This window comes from Mustela putorius, unplaced genomic scaffold (genome assembly GCF_011764305.1).
Source record: "Mustela putorius furo isolate JIRA1106 unplaced genomic scaffold, ASM1176430v1.1 tig00003859_pilon_pilon_pilon, whole genome shotgun sequence".
Classification (NCBI taxonomy): domain Eukaryota; kingdom Metazoa; phylum Chordata; class Mammalia; order Carnivora; family Mustelidae; genus Mustela; species Mustela putorius.
The window spans coordinates 5916433-5937579 of NW_025422011.1; the positions used below are offsets into that span (position 1 = coordinate 5916433).

The following is a 21147-nucleotide window of genomic DNA, read 5'->3' on the forward strand; positions in this document are numbered from 1 at the left end:
GCAGTAGCATGAGACAATGTAAGGAAGAGGAAGACCAGGGCTAGAAAGGCCTTTCTTGCATTATCTTTATATATGTCACCTGCTAGTACTGTTCTTGGCCAATGTTACTTCTCACATTGAGTCTCGCCATTCTTGATTTCCCGGATTTGACACAATTCCATCAATTTCACTCTCTTCCATGGTATTTTGTACCTTTAGATGCAAGGAACTCTCAACAAATGAACTAGTGCTCCATTCTGTACAGAAGATCTGAAATATTTGTTGATCACTCAATTATGAGAAGATGGATTTGTGACTTTATCAGTAGTCAGTCATGAAAGAATATATAAACGAGATACCATTAGGTAAAAGATGTTACATGGTGGCTAAGTATTCCTTAATGCCGGTGCTCTTCGTGTAAGGCACCTAGTAAGAACCACATTTGATTTATGAAGTACTGTTCCCAGAGAAGATATTCATTCATTTATCCCCTTAGTAAGTATTTATTCAATACCTTAGCCGGTGCCCAGTGATGCCATAGTGAAGTGCTTTTAGACTCAATTCCTAATTTCATTTGTCCCTTCCCAATTCTTCAAGCAAGACAATTAGGTTATTCTCAAATGGACACAAAATCCCATGCAGACAAGTCTTCACACCCTGCCTTACTGCAAGACTGCCAGTCTGAAGACTTCTCATATAGGATGAGAAGCACTATATTACCTGTTTCCTTCACTGTATAACTTATTGGGTTACAATGAATCCAAACAGATAGGGCCCTTTTACAAGGAGAGTGTGATATGCTGGGGCAGACAGTTATCAAAGGATTCACTAATAATACTTGTTTTTATTTTGTTTTGTTTTGTTTTGTTTTGTTTGAGCATATACACAGCCATGGCTTATAGCCAACCTGCATTCATGTTCTCTTGACTGGTTGTTTTGAATGATGTCGATTCTGAAGGGGCCAGTGTCTATTTTGATTTCTCAGGGTTCATGCTCTACTGGCTATTAAATGATTTCATTATCTCCTCTGGTAGGCTGCTCTGAGAGCTTGGGGAGGCAACACTGGAGATTTCTAGCAGTTGGTTCTTTTTATTTTTTTAAGATTCTATTTATTTATTTATTTATTTATTTATTTCATATAGATTCATTGAAACTTATTTATTTATTTATTTATTAGGATTTTATTTATTTATTTGAAAGAGAGAGAGAGATAGAGAGAGAACATGAGAGGGTAGAAGGTCAGAGGGAGAAGCAGACTCCCCATGAAGCCTGATGTGGGACTCAATCCTGGGACTCCAGGATCATGACCCAAGATGAAGGCAGTCGCTTAACCAACCGAGCCACCCAGGCACTCTCCAGCCGTTGTTTCTTATCGACCTCTCCCTACTCAACACAAAAATGTGAATGATTTTCATAGATCCAGAGGTCAGTGCCTAGATTATATTAGACCTATTCAGTCCAAAACTGTGGCAACAGGGCTCATGTGGCTATTGAACACTTGAAATATGGCTTCTTCAAACTGAGATGCCCTGCAAGTGTAAACCGCTCATTATATTTTATCTTTTAATTTTTTTGCCTATTATATTTTAGCAGTTTTTAAAGGATTTTTTTAAATTTATTTATGTATTTGAGACAGAGATACAGAAAGAGATAGAGAGCATGAGCAGGGGGAGAGGCAGATCGAGAGGGAGAAGCAGACTCCCTGCTGAGCTAGGAGCCCGCTGTGGGGCTATATGTGAGGCTTGATCCCAGGACGCTGGGATCATGACCTGAGCCGAAGGCAGACACTTACCCATCGGAGCCACCCATGTCTATTATATTTTAAAAATATTAGAATTTAAAATGTCTCATTAATTATTTTATGATGACTATGTGCTAAAATGATACTATTTTGGGGATGTTGGGCTAAGTAAAATATATAACTAAAATGGATTACAACTATTTGTTTTTATCTTTAATGTGGCTATAAGAAAATTTGTAATTATGAAATCTTTAAGAAAAAGAGAGAGAAAGAGGGTTGGGGAATGCCTGGGTGGGTGGCTCAGTTGATTTAGTGTCTGCCTTCTGCTCAAAGTCATTATCTCAGGGTCCTGGAGCCTGGACCACACATATCAGGCTCCCTGCTCAGCAGGAAGTCTGCTTCTTCTTCCTTGCCCTTCACCCTCCTCCCCCACTCTCTTTTTCACTCATTCTCTCTCAAATAAATAAATAAAATCCTTTTTTTTTTTTAAGAAAATTTAATGGGGCGCCTGGGTGGCTCAGTGGGTTAAAGCCTCTGCCTTCGGCTCAGGTCATGATCCCAGCGTCCTGGGATTGAGCCCCGCATCGGGCTCTCTGCTCAGCAGGGAGCCTGTTTCCTCCTCTCTCTCTGCCTGCCTCTCTGCTTACTTGTAATCTCTGTCTGTCAAATAAATAAATAAAATCTTTAAAAAAAAAAAAAAGAAAGAAAATTTAAAATTACACATGTGGCTCATGATTTCTACTTCAAAGCATGGTTTTGGACTTTAGATTTAATTTAAAATAAGCAATTATATATAAATGCCCCCATTTTTGTGGTTTAGCAAAAGGAGGTCCAGTAATGGGTTACTAGAGAGTTACTCAAGAACACAGAATGGGGTAATATTAGAAATAAGCTTGTGGACTGAGCTTTGCTCCCATTCTTACACTGCTCTTAAAGTTAGCCCTTCTGGTCTTCAAAAGAAACATATTAGCATAAAAACTGTTTTGGAGATATTAAACCCTATTTCTTGAACATTGATCATAAAATGTTTTATATGAAAGAAGAAACTGGAATTACAAATGTTTTTCTGCTTCTTGCCATTTTCTCTTATCATAGATTTCAGGAAATAGAACTAACCAACATAAACCCTTTTGATTTCATAAGGAGAAACAAAACTCAAATACTTAAAAATGTTATATTTACTAGGTTGTGTAAATGGAAGGAACCAGACAGTCAAGTAACCAAAACTGTTAATAGCCCCAAATTCAGTTATTAGTTTGTGATTTTATATACTTTTTGGGAGCATGAGATGAGAGTGTTTTTCTTCATCATTATTTATTACATATTTAAAATTTAAGTGAAATTGTGTATTCTAGACCCGTATTCATTCACCACTAAGTATGTGAACTATAAACATAACCAGTGCTAATTAATATGCAATTTATGAAAAATAATGAAACATGATACATCAGTAATATAGTTGATATAAGTTTGTTTAGAATATGCTTACTTAAATGAAAAGAGATGGAATACCTACCAATTAAAACCTTTTAAAATCTTTGTTGGTCTTGTAGGTGAAAAGGATGTAATCCTCCAGAAATACTATGGAAGGTTATTTAGAACATTTGGGAAGTACCATGTGAGGAATTGAACTCTTTTGGGATTAGCATAACCTACTCCTCCCCCAAGATAATGACTCACAATTTTATCCTTCTCCATAAGGACATGTAGGCATTGATATCTTTCAGTTTGCTTGGCAACTCCATGATAACATCAGAGACCAGGCTACTTCCAACTCTCTGTCCACTATTTTTGGGTTGGTGACTTACTCTCATTATGTAAAATAAGAGGTGAAGGTCCAGATATCAGATCTGTACTTCAGAAAACTAACTGGTCAAACCATAAAGCAGTATATCATTTCTCCCTTTAAAGGCATGTCTTTGAAATCCCACATGACAACTCCACTTACATCTCTTAGTCCAAAACTCAATCATGTGGACACATTTTGGTGCACAAAGGCTGTAAAATGTGCATTGCGTTTTTGTTTTTTCTTTAACTGGACAGCAAAACACTGCCAAAGTTATTGGTTTGGTTATTAAGGGATATGAGAAAATAGATTCTTGGGTAAGCCATAAACAGACCATACTGTAATCTACACATTTGCTTCCCAGATATTTATGCATGCCCTTCCTCTCTAAACCTCAAAATTTTATCCATTTACTGTATCCACAAATCATCAAGGAAATCAGAGTGATGGACAGTCCTTTCCTATATATTTGGGTAAATTTTATGTGATCTGAAGACTAATATACTAAAAAGGTTAGTTATTCAATATTAACAAATATAATATATAAAAAGTAAAGAAGGAAGTACATGAAAATTCTCTTTTCAGAAAAAGAGAGAGTGTCAACTCAAGGGTAGTCGTGGGTGGATTACAATCATCAAATCTGCTGGATAGAAACAGTGAAAGCTCTTTGTTCTGGTTCTGTCTCCAGAAGGTCTTCATTATCTATTAATCTCCATATCTACATTTGAGGGGAGGAATGAGAAAATAAGCCCTTCTTGAGGAGCTATAGCTTTTGGTAAGATATCAAGAAAACAAAATGTTTTTAGGATTGAGTCATAGGCTTGAGATTGTTTTGGTAACGTAATTCCCCTAAAATTTGTTAATTATCTGGACTATTAGCTCCTAGCCCATCCTGTGTGTGAGTAATCCTACCCAACAATTTTGTCTAGGGTGTATTCAGCCTAAATTGGTCAAGATAACCAGTCTGGAAGCCATGTGAACCTGGCTCCAAATTGACGAATGTAGCCAGAAGAAAGGTTGAGAAGGTTAGTTATTCAACACAAAATGTAGCAAAGAGGAATATTAATGCTAATATATCATCGGGTAACAAAGAGGAATATTTTTATCTTGGGTTGCTTCGGAAGGTAAAACAATCCCTAGTAGAAGTCAATTCTAGGAAGGCAGGTATTGATGAAATTTGAAAGAAACAGAATAGAATAAGACAAAGTAAACACTCTTTCCAATAGTTGGAGATGCTCCAAATCTGGAAGTTTCCCTCAGGACATTCCCTTGCTAGTTTTGGGGACTCCTTGGAAGGCATTTGTAGTGTGAAAAGTTAAATTAGCTAACCGCCAGAGTTCCATCCTACTCTGCTTTCTATGTTTTTATGATTCTATCAAACCAAAGACAAAAATTGGACAAGTATTGATTCAGAAGAACCCAGAGAGGTATGAAGCAACTACTGAAACATATCAAACTGTCTTGCAACCTGCCCTAAAAGATTTATGCTACTCCCTTAAGAAGAGCCAAAAAGTTAAGATTGTTCAATCTTCATCTTCCAGTTGGCCATTTGATCTACTTGAATTCCTGACACAAGTTTTTGTGGTCATTTGGCCTACTTTGAATTCCTGACACAAGGGAGTTGTCATAAAAGAAAAGGTCTCTATAAATTACATTTTGTTCTTCAGGAAATGCATTCTGTTTCACAGGAACATTTTGTAGACATGTTCATTTTTTTATAGATGTGTCTAGTGAGTTGTGGGATTTGTCTGGGTTGGTGAGATTGGGGGGGGGGTTGTTTTCAGTGACATCTAAATCCATGTTACTGTATTTTAAAGTTGTCTTTTTCTGTTGCTTTGACTGTTCACATGAAGTGTTTGATTTTCCTCTCTGCACTTGTCTTTAAATTCAAAGGTTTGGACGGAGTCCTGAGTAAAGGTGTTCAGCTATAGAAATTTTTAGGGCAGGGGCCCCTGGGTGGCTCAGTCAGTTAAATGTCTGCCTTTAGCTCTCGTCATGATCCTGGGATCCTGGGATGGAGCCTGGCTTTGGGCTCCCTCCTCAGCTCAGAATCTGTTTCTCCCTCTCCCTTTGCCCCTCCCCTGGCCCACATTCTCTCTTGTTCTCTCCCTCTCACATAAATTAAATCTTTAAAAAATTGGAAAATTTGGGGTGAAAAAAAATTCTGTTTTTCAACAAGGTATATGGGACATTCAGAAACTACATGTATATATCTAAGGAAGGAAAAAAAAAATGCTTATTCAGTAGTTATTCATTGAGTTCTTACGTAGCTTCCTTGTGTCAGGTGCTGATCTTGGCATTAAAGATAAAATGGTGACCAAGTCAGACACAGCCTGTCTTTGAGGTACATGTAACTGGGAGTAACATATGATAAATTCTAAAAATATTATAAAGGGGAAGCCATTGATACTAGGGGGATGGCAGAAAGGGAAACTAATGTAGACTTAGAAAATCAGAAATTGCTGCTATGTTGGCTCTGAAGTGTGAGTAGGAAGAGCTAAGAATGAGAAAACTGGGCTTAGCTGGTTTCCCAGATATCTACTAGATTCGTCCTCACTTAACACCATGACCAAGGCAGAACTGGTTTTTTGGGGACTCAAAGGTCATACATTTGTAAAGACTTTCTTTAAGGAGAAAACAAATAAGTAAAGTATGAGAACACAACTGGGGACAAAATAAATCATGATTTCAAATAAGAGAAATCCCAAGAAAATTCTGAAATTTTAGAGATTTAGAGTCTTTTCTTCTGAGTTCTTTGTGCGCCATTTCCCAGTAATACTTGTGTAGATTTGCTTCTGTGTGCAACCTGGCTTTCCCTCCCCACCCAAAATCCTCTAGGACTCCTAAGTAACTCTCAGCGCTGGCAGATGATGGTGTAAGTGAGGGATCTTGAAGCTCCATTAAATATAGAATAAACCCACCTTACCAGTGACTCCAGTTGAGAAGTAACAGGAGGTGGAAGTCTTACTTCAGCATGTTATGACTTTGAGAAATTTACTGTGAATTCTTGGTAAAAATCACACTTCAACTACCCAGGTTATGACACAGGCTTGGTTTTGACACACTTGGGTTTGAATTCTGGTTCTGCAGGTGATTAGCTGGGTAAGGTCAGGCATATGAATTAAACTTATGGAGGCTCAAGGATCTCATCTGTAAAACAGAGATAATAATGAAACCCATCCTTTAGAATTCTGGTAAAAAATTAAATAACCATCATAATCACCATCGTCTTTGTCTTTTTAAATACTTGTAGCACTGAAGTTCATGGAGAACATCATGGTTTGAAATATTATAAGTAAGCAAGAATGTACAGAACTTATAAACCAGTATTATAATTACACCTAACCTTAGGTAAACTTCATAGTTAACAAAGCATTTCCATGTTTACTATGCTATCTGATCTCACCGGATTCTGCCACAGCTACTATATGCCTGGGCCCCTTCAGTGTTTGCTGTCAGCATCCATTCTGATTGGACAATGTACTTGACATTCTAGTTGCTGCATATTTTGAATACCATCCTTTAAAAAAACATAATTGGGCTTCACTGTTATGATATATTTTTTTCTTTTGTTTACGTGTGAAATGCCCGAAACTAAAAAGAATGACTTTCACGAAGACTCACAGGTCACAAGGGAGGTGGGTTATATTTGACTGGAAATGAACGGCCCAACTCCAATCTCAGTGCTTATCCCACAATATCAAAACTCGACATTAGTCTTGACATTAGTCTAACTTCAGATCATATTGTAGTTAATAATAAAGTCAAATCAGGTAGAGCTAATTTCACAGATATTCTAAAAAGACGTACTTACACTTTTGTTTCCTTCCTTCTGGTGGAAGAATCACCAATGGGCTCAGAGCTGTTGCTGCAATTAAGAGCATTAGAAGTACTACATTCTAGTTTATGTGACATTGGAGATGTGCAGAGGCCATGCCTTACAGAGGCCTGGATGATGACTGAGTGTTGAAGTAACTGGTGAAACAGAGAGGGAAGAATCCATCAACTTATACTTAAGAAAGCCATAGTTAATGAACATACAATGAATGAAAAGAGTCCATAACCAATACTGATGACTTGGTCATTATCATTAATCCCTTTCCTTGCAAGCTTCAGTCTCTATCTATATATGCATCATTGGATTTCAAACCATGCAATGTGTTAAGTGTTTTCTTCAGAGCTCCTTCAGTCACTTCAGTGGAGGAAGGAGTTGAAGGGCCAGGTGTGTTGTCTGGCATCTTTCATAACTGATAGTAGTGGGTGCATATTTATCTCTGTTATATGTTGAACTTGTGCTTAAACTTTCCTTTGAAAGAGGGATGCTTATCTTAGAAGTAAGTTTGGAAACTTACTTAAAGGACCAGAATCTAGGTTGGAGACCCAGTCCACTACATTTTAAATCTGATGTTGGGTAAATTACTTCACAACTCTGGAATTCAGTAAAAACTGATTTAGGGGGAGAAAAAGAATAAAGGACCAGAATCTAGGTTGGAGACCCACTCTACAACTTTTTAAATCTGATGTTGGGTAAGTTACTTCACAACTCCAGAATTCAGTAAAAACTGATTTGTGGGGAGAAAAAAAAGATTACCTTCACCCAGGTAGTTGATAAACTGCTGAAATTGTGGTGTGAGATGGTCATTTCACCTGTAGAATAAGGGGTGCCTGGGTGGCTCAGTGGGTTAAGTCTCTGCTTTCAGCTCAGGTCATGATCCCAGGGTTCTGGGATGGAACCCCGCATCTGGCTCTCTGCTCAGTGGGGAGCCTGCTTCCCCCTTTCTCTGCCTGCTGCTCTGCCTACTTGTGATCTCTCTCTCTGTCAAAAAAACAAACAAACAAAAAAAAAAAAAACCCAACTTTAACCTGAATAAGATTTCAGTTTTAGTTATTATTATTAAAATCTCATCAGTGGTACATTTAATGACCAGTCAGTACATCTGACTTAATTAGCATATAAATATTCTTAGTAAACAAAGGCAAAATGCATTAATTAGGTGATTAGTCATGAGAATTGTTACCCACACCCATATATTTTGAATTTGATCCCAACATTTTGCCTGAAGTTAAATTGATTATGTCAGAAGGGTATGTTCCTACCACTATAATTCACTTGGATGACTTGACTACAAAATAGGCCTTTAGCAAGACAACAAATCATGCACAGCTCCGTTAAGTAATATATATAATCAGGGTCTTTGTTTTTGCTACTAGTGGGTTTTTTGTTTTGTTTTAGGTTTGTTTTTTTTGTTTGTTTGTTTGTTTGTTTGTTTTTGGTTTTTTAGGAGTATGCTTGAATACAACTGAATATCAAAAAAAGAAACAATTTGGTTAAAAAATATGGGCAAAGGATCTGAATAGACATTTTCCAAAGAAAGATGTACAGAGGGCCAACAGCAACATGAAAATAGCTACATGCATTTCCCTAATTATCAGGGACATGCAAATCAAAACCACAATGAGGTATCACTTTACATCTGTTAGAATGGTTAGTAATGTATGAAAAAGACAAGAAATGACAAGTATTAGCCAGGATGTGGAGGAAAGGAAACCTTGGTGCACTGTTGGAGGGAATGTAAATTGGTGCAGCCATTATGGAAAACACTAAGGAAGTTTCCTAAAAAAAATTAAAAATAGAACTACCAGGGGTGCCTGCGTGGCTCAGTTGGTTAAGTGGCCAAATCTTGGTTTCAGTTCAGGTGATGATCTCTGGGGTCCTGGGATTAAGCCCAGTGTCCTGCTCCACACTGAGAGAGGAGCCTGCTTGAGGATTGTCTCTCTTCCCCCTACTTCTGGCCTTCCTCATTCACTTGCACTCTTTCTCTCTCTCAAATAAATAAATAAATATTAAAAAAAAAAAATAGAACGGCCAATTTGGCCGTTTAAGTATCCAAAGAAAATAAAAACAAATTTGAAAAGATAGAAGTACTTCTTTTTTTTTTTTGTAATATAATTTTTTATTTTTTATAAACATATATTTTTTAGAAGTACTTCTATGTTCAGTATAGCGTTATTTACAAGAGCCAAGAAATGGAAGCCGACTCACTGTTTATGAATAGTTGAATTGATAAAGAAGATGGGGTGTAATGGAAGAATCATCATAAAAAAGAATGAAATCTTGCCATGTGTGGCAACATGGGTAGGCCTAGAATCTATCATGCTGAGTGAAATAAGTCAAAGAAAGACAAATATTGTAGAAGTTCATGTACATATGATATTTAAAAACAAAGCAAACCCAAAATAAAACAGACTCATATTTACAAAGCACAAACTGATGGTTGTCAATTGGGAATATGGGGGGGGGAGTAAAGTAGGTGAATTGGATTAAAGGTCTGCTTCTCGCCCTTGGAGTCCACTCTGACATGGGCTTGGCCCTTGAAGGAGGAGCTTGTGGCAGCCACAGGTTCCAGGTGTTTTGAGCTCCAGACAGGATGATGGAGGTTGTTTGCAAGAACTCTCTAGGTAAGACGGTCCATGTTAAATGCAACACTGATGGCACCATCGAAGCTGGTCACAACCAACTGGTACCCATTAAAACAAGATCATCCTGAAGAAGTGGGGCAAGATTTTTAAGGACCATGTGTCTCTGGGGGACTGTGAAATCCATGATGGGATGAAGCCAGAGCTTGATTACCAACAGAGCAGAATTCCTCCCCCACTACCCTGCCCCACCCTCCTCTCGCCCCCCTTCTCCTCCCCTCTTCTCCCACCCTCACCCCCACACTGGTATGAATGCCAGTTTTTATTTATTTGTTTTAAAGATTTTATTTATTTGAGAGAGAGAGAGAGCAGAGGTGGGGAGGAGAGGGAGAAGCAGACTCCCTTTGAGCAGGGAGCCTGATGTGGGATCACGATCTGAGCCTAAGGCAGAGGCTTAACCCACTGAGCCACCCAGATGCCTCAGGATGCTAGTTTTTAAAGACTCATGTTAGGGGCACCTGGGTGGCTCAGTGGGTTAAAGCCTCTGCCTTCGGCTCAGGTCACCATTCCAGGGTCCTGGGATCGAGCCCTCTCTGCTCGGTGGAGAGCCTGCTTTCTCTTCTCTCTCTGCCTACTTGTGATCTGTCTGTCAAATAAATAAATGAAATCTTAAAAACAAACAAACAAACAAACAAAAACCTCATGTTAATAAAATCTTTGAAGTTGCAAAAAAAAAAAATTGTTCCTGGAGTATTGACCTGCCATAGCCGTCTGAACCCACCCTAAAGTCCTGGGTGGGTGGACAGCTCCCGCAGCACCTCCAACCAAGCTATCCACCCAAGGATGGCAAAAGGCAGCAAGGGTCTGAGGGCAGCTGGCCAGAAGCTGTAGGAATCCCCTGCCCAAGTTTGGACCCCCTCCTCCACAACCCTAACCCTTCTCCATTGCCCCTGTGATTCCAGCCAGAGCTGATATTTCTAATTAGAGGATGTCTTCATAGCGTGTAACCCCTGAAAGGGGTCTTGGTCATTTGGAAGAGGACACAGTGTCCCCTCTGGCTAGGGGAATGTCAAAAAGGAATAATTTGGTTTGTTTTATGTTGTTTTGGGTTTTATTTATTTATTTGTTTTTTATAAAGTATAAAAATACATTTTTATAAAATACAAAATATAAACATTATATAATATATATTTATAAATAATTTTATATTATTTATTTATCTTTTATTTTTTTAAAGGTGCTTGCTTGTTTAGTGTAAATAATAGAAAATCTTAGTATCTTTTCTGTAACACAGATTAACACTTTAGTGTCATGTTTTAGATGTACCTACTATAACAAAGCAAAAAAAAAATAACTAAGTATTAAAATACATCATGGGGACATAATGTACAGCTGAGAGAATATAGTCACTAATATTGTAACGACTTTTGTGGTGACAGGGGGCAGTTAGACTTACGGTGGTGACCATTTTGTAATGTATATGAATATCGATTCACCATAGCTTATACCTGAAATTAATACAATATTGTATGTCCATTATTCTTTAATAGTTTTTTCAAACAATAAGCTTGGTAATGTTCTGACTCTGATTTTCTGAGAGGTCCATAAATAGCTTTCTATTTATGCCTCCATTGAGGCATAAATAGTATTTCTGAGCTCAGATATGAAGTGAATTGTCTAAATGGCCAGGAAACTGTGTGAGGTGAGAAAGTCAGAGCCTCTGAGTATTGTTTTAAGTATTACTAATCCTGGCCACTCTACTATAAACTGGCTATTTTTTTTTTCATGAAAATATGTTTTTTTCTGAGATTTATTCCTCTAACAAAAAGCAGGCTTAATTTTTTCTCGCATTATTTGATGTTAGCTTCCTTTCACAAATATAAAAACCCTAAGAATGAGATTAGAAATCCAGTGTTAAGCGATTTTGAGGGTGGTCTGTATTCCTGGTAAAACAGTGCAATGTGGGCATTTCCAATCTGGGATGTTAAAAATAGCTTTCCCATCAAAATCCTGGAGCTGATCTAAAATCACATGACATGGCAAGAATTCATCCTCAAAGTAGAGTTGGCTATAATACCACTTTCAGTGGGGAAATCAGTGTGATAGCAAATATGCTAAGTATAGTACTAGTTGTTATTAACATTATCAGTTATCATTTTAGAAACACATATTTCAGTGATGAGCAACTAATGACTTACCTTGCCTTACAACTTGGTCTAAGACATCATCTGAAAGACAAGAAAAAAACATATTTCTTCATTCAGCCAAAATTTAATGAACACCTGCTCTGTGCTGGAGATGTGAATAAGACAAAGTATCTGTCCTTAAAAAATTTACATTCTTGAACAGAAACAGACAATTAATGTACTTTATTTTAGTTAGTGATGAGTCCTATAAGAAAATAAAATAGGGCACTGTTATAAACAAACGTGGAGTATATAAGAAGGTAGGGATTTCTCTTAGAGATAGGGATTATACACTGAGTAAAGAGAAGAATGAACAAATGAGCTATTCAGTGGTATTGGATCAAAGTTCCTGAAAGACGAGAATGCAAAGATCCTGAGGCAGAAATTAATTTGTATGTTACAAAAACAGAGCAAAGGCCAATATTACTGCAATGAAGTGTATGAGGCCAAGAGTAGTAGGAGCTGAAATGGTAGAAGCAATATTTCTCCACCTGCTTACCAATTCCTTAATCAGAATTTTAAAAATCCTATTTGTGTGGCTAAACTCTAATATGAAATTAGATCCCCTAATTTAAACCCTTCTCTAATTATTATTATTCCTAGATGTTATTTCAAAGACTATTAATACATTTTCTGAATTTTTCTTTGCTAAAAAAGCCTTCAAGAATTTAGAAATAATAAAATAACTATCCATCACAGTTATAGATGTTACGTTTCCTAAAGATGCCAATATAAATGTAGATGGCTGTAGAAATCGGTACAGGTGGGTAGAGATGTCTGTGTAGGTATAGGTATAGATATACACAATTTCTTCCAAATACAAGCCCATGCACATTTCTGCCCTGAGTCAGTGCTAACAAAAATCGTTTCTCATCTCTGGTCTAATTCAATTTCCAGATTTGTACATGGGTAGATTAAGGTTCATGAAAGTAAGCAACCAAATTGACCAATGAGATGTTGGCATATTTCCTGCTTTCACTATATCCTGTGATTTTGATGCTGATGGGTTTAAAACATATGCATATTTTGTTTTGTTTTGTTTCTGAAAAGCAGAATTGATATTATGCTGCAGGAAATGGGCAAAAAAAAAAATGATCAAGGTTTCCAAAAAGTCCCTACTTATGCAAGAATACCTTCCATGTAGCCACATCAAATATGATGCTTGAATCAGTTAGATGCAAATGTGATCTTCTTTAGAAACATTCTTCCTACCAGTGTTCATCATTTGCATGAGCACATGTTAAGGGAGACAAGTCTGCATTGCACTCTCAGGGATTTAAAATGTGTCAATTAGATCAGTTACATGCAATCGCAAAGGGGAGAAATGTTGTCTTTTTTTTTTAGAAAGTACTTATTTTCAGTGTGGCTGAGGGGACCCTGAAATGTGAGGGGAGAACCCGTATCTAGTGTAGGTGGTTGTATACTCCAGATTTCACGTCTCAATTTAGCATATTGTTCTCCACTCCTAAGATTGAATGCTCAGTACATTTTATGTGGTTTCGAAGTAACTTTCTTTCTCCCGCCTGGGGAAGAAGTTGCTCTTGAAAAGGGAAATAAACACATCTTATTGTTGGTGACGAAAAGTGAAGAGCCCTGGAAAAAATACTGTTCTTAGCAACAATTAAAGCTATCATCAAGGGAATTAAATGTTCTAGTGGCAATAGGAATATGGCGCGGTTGGTTGGGTTTATTATAAAAGAAGAGATATTATATCCACTGCTCCTATAATTAGTTCAATGGCAAGAGACAGTATCCTGGGGAGAGATATTAGAGTGTGTATCATAGTTAGAAAAGAAGTTTAGTCAGCAGAGATTCAGATTAAACATAAATATAAAAGAAAAGAAAAGAAAACCACAAGTAATAAGTGATCAAAGTGCCAAGTGGCATAGCTATGTCAGAATTTGAAATGTGAGGAGACCACATCTGAAATTATTGTTAGAGTTTTTGAGAATAAGAGACTGATTGAAACACAATAAACTATGTTATTTATTGGGATGCACGCAAATGTATATTAAAAGTCAATCTTTGTTCCAAAGGCAGCTTCAACCAAACATAATGGGACTTGGGGTGGGGGTGAAGGGGTAGTGCGGGAAAGAGAGAAGGGAACAGACTGTAGTACCACGACACTCTGTTTGAAACATGTGCTATGTGAGGGTTCCTGAACCCAGTCCCACTGACCTGAAATTTAAAAGCAGGAAAAAAATAAATCTCTGAGAATTCTTTGACTTTGAAGATGAGATCGTAAAATATTTGCTTCTCCTTTTTCAACGTTGTTCATCGTTGCATTAATAAAAGGAAACATCTGCTTAAACTTTCAGCAGGCTGCTTTCTGAAGTCCTGAAAACTCATTCAAACCCAGTATATGATTAATGGATTTTACAAATTCTGCATGGGGATGGTTAGAAGAAGAGGAGAAAGGGGTTTGTTCATTCATTCATTCATTCTTTTTTTTTTCAGCAATATAATAAATCATCTTAAAGGAAATCTGCCAAGAAAGTAGTTTGACCCCATTTGAAAAGAGGGCAACCCAGAATGAACCGCTTATTCAGGATTTATAGTTGCCCTTAGAAACTCAGCAACCATAGGGCCTTGAACCAGAGGTATAGAGGTTAACACGTTAAACCAAGGATCAAAACTGAGGCACATGGACTTCTAAGCTACTATCTGATACTCTGTCTGTTCCTGTTACTCCTCTTTTTTGAAGACAAAAACCAAAAATCAATTCCTCTAGCCCCTCAGCTTCTACAACTTTCCTTGCACAGTACCTTGACTTGGGACAATATAAATTAGAAGTGAATAGAGGGAGGAAAAACTCCCTTGTCTTTATTCCATGGGGCCATTGCTTTTAAAATATAAGTAAGATCGAACTTTAATTTATAGCTGAGAGTTCTCCAAGGTTTAGTTTCTCCTCTCTTACCTGTATTTTCCTCTCTCATTATAGATTGATGATGGCGAGCAACAGAGCTTTGCTAGGTATGGGTACAAAAAATAGGCAGTAGGAAATAGGAGGTTTTTGCCCAGCCGGAGCTGGGATGGAAGGGGAAGCTCTGGTTTTAGAAACAATGAGAGGAAAGAAAGTAGTAAGATGTGCCTGTTCCCACCCCTACCCCAAACAAGCCTCATTTATAGTCACTTTGGGTGTGTAGGTCATTTAAAATGTGTGTGTGTGTATCTGTGCCTCTCTCTCTCTCTGTCTTTCTGTTCTTCTTTCTCTCTTTTAAGAAGGAAAGTAAATGTCCACACACTGGTTGATGACATATTGGCTTGGAAGATGGCCAAAGATAGATATATTTATCAAGCACAGCTGCTTCCATGTTTTAAAAGTTGGTCTCTGGAGCTACAGCAAATATCATGTGTGATTTTACTATACAAGAAAATGAGAGAAAGTAAGCGTTATCAACCTTTGGATGCCAAATGCCATTTGTAAACATTTATAACTAGAAAGGATCTCAAGGATCAGACTGGTGTCCTCAGAATCACCTGGAAATCTTTAAAAAATTAGTATATCTCAGCCCCTTCTCTCAAAATTCTGATCAAGCAATTGCTTTGAGGTACAGAATTGTGTATTTGTTTAAAAAGGAAAAAAAAAAAAGTCTTGGGTAAGTCTCAAGCACACTCAAAATTGGGAACTTCTGACAATGCAGCTTTTTCACAGTTGGCGAATGGTTTTAGTTGTCTGTCGCTACATAACAGATTACCCAAACTTAGGTGCTTAGCACAGTATACATTTCAGATCTCACAGTCTGGTGGACTAGTCTAGGCACAGCTCAACCCGTTCTTTTTCTCATCTTCTCACAAGATTGCACTCAACATATGGACAGGGCTGTGTTCCTTTCTGGAACTCAGAATCCTTGCCCAAGCTCTTAGGATCTGGGGCCGAATTCCTTGTGACTGTAGGATGGAGGTTCCCATTGGTGACTAGCTATCCTGAGGGCCCTCTCCTCCTACTTGACACTACAGTTCCTCCCCAAATGGTCCTTTTACAAGTCTACTGTAAACCCCCTCATCCCTAAACCACCTTACAATGTGGAACCTTATTCCTTTAAGCCAGTAGGAGAAGCTCTTGCTACCAGCTGCTAAGATACTGTCTTATGTAAGCCCAGAGTGGCTGTTCCACTACCTTTGTCATTTTCTGTTGGCTGGAGGTAAGCCTCAGATCCTGCCCACACACTCAAGGGGAGTGTGTTATGTAAAGATTTGACTCACTGGGGTCTCCTTCAAAGTTTAGCCACCACAGGGTATGCCAAAGAGCTCAACTGATCACTTGAGTTTGTATAACTATTTGGCAGAATGTTAGTCTTATTAGTCTGGGTGATCTTCTGATAAATAATTAATTACATTTTACATTTTTAAAATAGAGTATTCATGGTTAAATGATGGTATGGGGGCATGTGTTTCCACTTTCTTACTGAGCTTGTCATAGAATGTGAAAACCAGTTTATGAGTTTGCTCATTTTCCTCGTATCCTGTAGGTTTAGAATTTGTGTAAAAATACTAATAGTTAATTTAAAAAGAACCTTTGGCCCTAACATTCAGTGGTGGTTTGAAACATGCCAATTTCTGCTAAAGTGTGATTTTCATGGCACTTGGAACCACTTTTTGAGTAGTCTGCAGTTGTAACTGGAATCATTCATGTGGCAAACATTTTGGCCTAAGGAAAGTTAAGTATTTGGCAAAAACCACAGCTGACAATGTGCGTTGAAGCTGTTTTCCCATTCTTAGCACTTTTATCACTACTTAAATATTTCTGCAGTGAGCATTACATAAATATATGAAGAACCTCAGGAAAAAGCTGGTCATTTTAACTGACCTCTAGCTAAGAGAACGTGTACGAGTCTGAAATTTAGTGGATCCCCATCTGTTTCTAAATCTCTAAAGTCTGAAATTCGCAGTTGAGAAATTCTTTCCAATGTCTTATTTTTTTTTTCTGTTCAATTTAAAGTTTCCATCTTGATACACCAGTAACAACTGTGGGCGTATGTTGAATGTGTTTGGGGAGATACCAGTTTTTCTTTTGCATTATTAGTTCATTTAAATACAGATGCTATGGTTATAATTACTTGTAATACTCCTGTTGGCACAGAACACTTCCTTAAGCCAGTTCACCTAATTTGATTAAGAAATTACTTTTGAGACATTGCAAACACTCAGGTATACCAATGCAATATCATCAGATTTATTTCATATCCCTCTTTTGGAAAGAAATATAATTTTGTACTTACAGCTGATTCCTCATTATTCCAATCATAATCTGCTCTCCTTAACCATGTAAAGACAACCAGGCTAGAGGTAATTAGAGTCCTGCAGCATGTGTGTATCCTTACCATGTATGTTTCTATACCTCCACTCCATATAGCTATAAAGGTCTATAATATTATTTTGTTCTTCTATTGCATAAATTTTACAGATGTACTTTTTCAACTTGCTTTTTGTGCCCAATGTTATATTGTGAAATTTTGCATAGTGATTCATGAGGAGCTAGTTCATTTATTTTGACTATTGTAGTGTTTTGTTATATAAGAGTACTATGAATTATTTACCCATTTTTAATTGAAGGACTTCTAATTATTTACCATTACTCATGGTTAGGAAAAATGTTTCAGTGAACACCCCTGTAAATGTCTCACTGTGCTTATATGGGGGTGTTTCTCCAGGAAAATTCTGTTTAAACTTTTTGTACTGTAATTCACAGAAGGAAATACATTTTATCTTGGGACTCATGACCTGCACACAAGCACACAAACCTATGTATTGAAAGATACTTACCTTTATCTTTTCTATATTCACATGCATATACACATGTGCACATACACACAGATATATGTATATGATGAATAAAATTTACTCTGGCATTTTGAGTTCTGTTCTAATAAACTAAAGTGGATAAAAACCTACTAAATTGAACTGGAAATCTTTTAATGGGTTATAATCAGCACTTTTAAAAATGATGCCATAGGTTATATATCTAATACCAGAACCTCTACGAAAAATAGGCATTTTCAACTTCTTCATATTGCTAAATTGCTTTGTAGAGAGTTTGAGAAAATTTACACTATCACAGGTGGTATAAATAAGTTTCTATTTCTCTTTATTCTCTGTTTTCTTTTTAGTTCTTTACATCTTGTAGGGTTTTGTTTGTTTGTTTGTTTGTTTTTTGGACTGAGGTATATGTGACAAATAAAAAAATATATATATATTTTAAAATCTACAACTTGATATTTTAATGTATAAATACATTGTAAAATGATCATTATGATCAAACAAACTAACATATACATCACCTCACTGTTACCTTTTTTTTTTTTTCATTTCTTTATTTTCCAATTTTGAGAACGAACACTTTAGATCTACCTTCTTGGAAAATTTCAAGTATACACTACAGAATTGTTAACTATATCATCATGTAGTAGATTAAATCTCCACAACTTACTTATTTTGCATAACTGAAACTTTGCACCCTTGAACCAACATCTTTTCATTTTCCCACTAGTCCCACTAGTCCCTGCAAACCACCATTCTACTCTGTGTTTCTAGGAGTTTGACTATTTTAGATTCCACATCCCAGTGAGATCATGTACTATTTTGTCTTTCTGTGAATGGCTTATTTCAGTTTTCTCAAATTCCTTGTCCAGATTTGGAAACATGATCAGGGATCTGGAGATTATCTGAAAGAATCATAGTAAGGTTTGGTAAGACTCATTGCACTGAAATGGTACAGAAAATTTATAACATTATAGGAAATAGAATGTGAGATTACTTACCTATGGGAAGCCACTATTTCTCTAGATGTGCCTCCTACTCATTACATAAAAGAAGATGAAATCTGGGTTCCTCCAAACCTGTGGCTCCTTTACTTTGCATAAGTTACAGATAGCACCAGTTTTTCCCCAAGAGTAAAAAAGGGGAAGTTTCAGGAATCTACATTAATTCTCTTATACCCTTGATCTCTTGAATATATTTTACATGATAGAACCACTATTACGTCAAATTGAAAGCACCCTACCAGAAGTCATAAGGTGACTAGGGGTCAGGGGGTGAAGAGGATGTTACTTCCTACTTAGTGGACTTCTGTTTATTCAAGTTTCCTATATATTCTTTAGTCAGTTTGGGCATTTAATATTGTTCTTAAAAATTTCTTTTAATAGTGTTTTCTAATATTTTGTCATAAAATTATCCATGATACTCTACTAAATTTTTAAATATCAGTTTTATTTCTGATGATAGCCTGTTTTCAGCTATGATTTTAATGTTGTTTCTGTCAATTATTTCAAGTGTTTCCTTCCTGTTATTTCTTTTTTCTGGAATCAGCTTTATTTTTGCTGAAAATTTTTGTGATCCCTCTGCCAATGTTGCTGTTCTGGTTAATTTCTGCATTGATTCCAATCTTTTCTTTCCAATTTGTTTTCACATTCTCCTCCTTTGAAAAAATCTAATTTCTTTAGTTAAATACAAAGACCACTATGGTGCTACATTTCTTCTTTTATAATACGTGCATTTAAAGCTTAAATTGTCATGAAAGACAGTGTGGTCATCGCACCCCTTAAGAATTTAAAGAATCCAGTATGCGCTGCCATTCGGTTCCAAATATTTCATGATACCAAGTATAATCTCCCGTGTTCTCACAAGAATAACTTGTTTGAGTGAAGTGTTCTCTAAATGTCCATTGGTTAAGTTTATTCATTAGATTCAAATATTTTCTAAACTTGATGTTTTGTTCGGACAACATCATCAAGAGGATTGGAACTAGTTACAGTTTTGCTGAGAATCTGTTTCCTTTATTATTTATTTTTCCTAATTTTCACAATCATCTTAAAGTTTTTTCTGTAAGTGACTATGTGAGGTATGTTAAAATCTTCCACTATGATTATGGAATTGTCTATTTCTCTTTTTAGCTCTGTCATCTTTGTCTTTACATATTTGGGACTGCGTTACTGTTACGGATGCATTCAGGTTTAGAAATGGCATAACTGACAGTTGTGTGACTTCAGGCTTTATAGAGGTTCTCTCTGCTGCTAGAGCATTTCACCTGCCTCTTTTCAGTCATGCATCATCTTGTTTAGCTCATACTCCCAGCTAAATTTCCTTTTTCATTTCTCACATCTGGCAGTGCATCCTCCACTTATTTTTCCTTCAGAGCTGTGTACCTGTTGTTGCTCTCTCTCTTAGATTCATATTCAGTATTTCTGTTTTGTAACGGGAAGTGGATCTAGGTTAGTTCAATCTGTGATGTGGCCAGAATCAGAAATTCAAACGTTAATTACTTACCCAGAGGAAGGGCTTCTATTCGAGCAAAATAAATGTTATCTAAGTGACCCTTATTCCAAACAGAACAAGACAAAATAAATTCCCGATTGCAACTTATTTTTAGGATTTACTGCATTATTTCAGAACTTGCACCTTATTGTTACTACCACTCTAACAATATCACTATTACTCTTTCTTTTAATAATGGTAATAATAATAGCTAATTGCTAATATTTATGCAATGCATACTCTCTCCTAGCTACTTTTTGAACTGCTTTGTGTGCATTAACTCATTCTTTCATTCTCAAATACTATGAAGTAAATGATTATCATTCTTATTTCACAAAGAAACCAAAGAATACAGGCTAAATAACTTGCCTGAGATTACTTAATTGTTAAAGAACAGAAGCAGAGTCAGAACCCCAGTGGTTTGGCTCCAAAGCCTTGATTCTGCATTTAGACTCAAGCCAGAAAGGTACCTTCCCTAGGCTCCACCCTTTAAAAAAATCTAAACAGGATTTCTCCAGACACTTCCTTTTTTTTTAGCCAGGGACTTCATATGCTTAAGGGGAGGATCCCACATATAGTCCCCAGCCATCTCTTAGATCAGGCCTTACTGTTTGTTGAGATCTGGAATTCCTACTCAAACTCTTTTTTAATATCTATATGGGTCTCTTCCCTCGGTGCACCCTCCTAAGAGCAGATATCATTACTGCAGTGGGCACCTATAAGCTCAAGGGTGACTTTGTATAAGGTATATGGTTGGACCTTGGACATGTTGGCTGAAATGTCAA

General features: G+C 36.8%; 2 protein-coding genes across 2 annotated transcripts in view; both read left to right on the forward strand.

Moving 5' to 3' along the window:
* The window catches only part of LOC101677814, a 1019668-nt gene that overhangs the window by 692798 nt on the left and 305723 nt on the right, over window positions 1-21147 (forward strand). The window lies entirely within an intron of this gene.
* Window positions 9935-16598, forward strand: LOC123387758 (ubiquitin-like protein 5). Its single transcript, XM_045066006.1, is given in 3 exon segments — window positions 9935-10010; window positions 10013-10144; window positions 16582-16598. Coding segments are annotated over 3 exon segments (225 nt in total).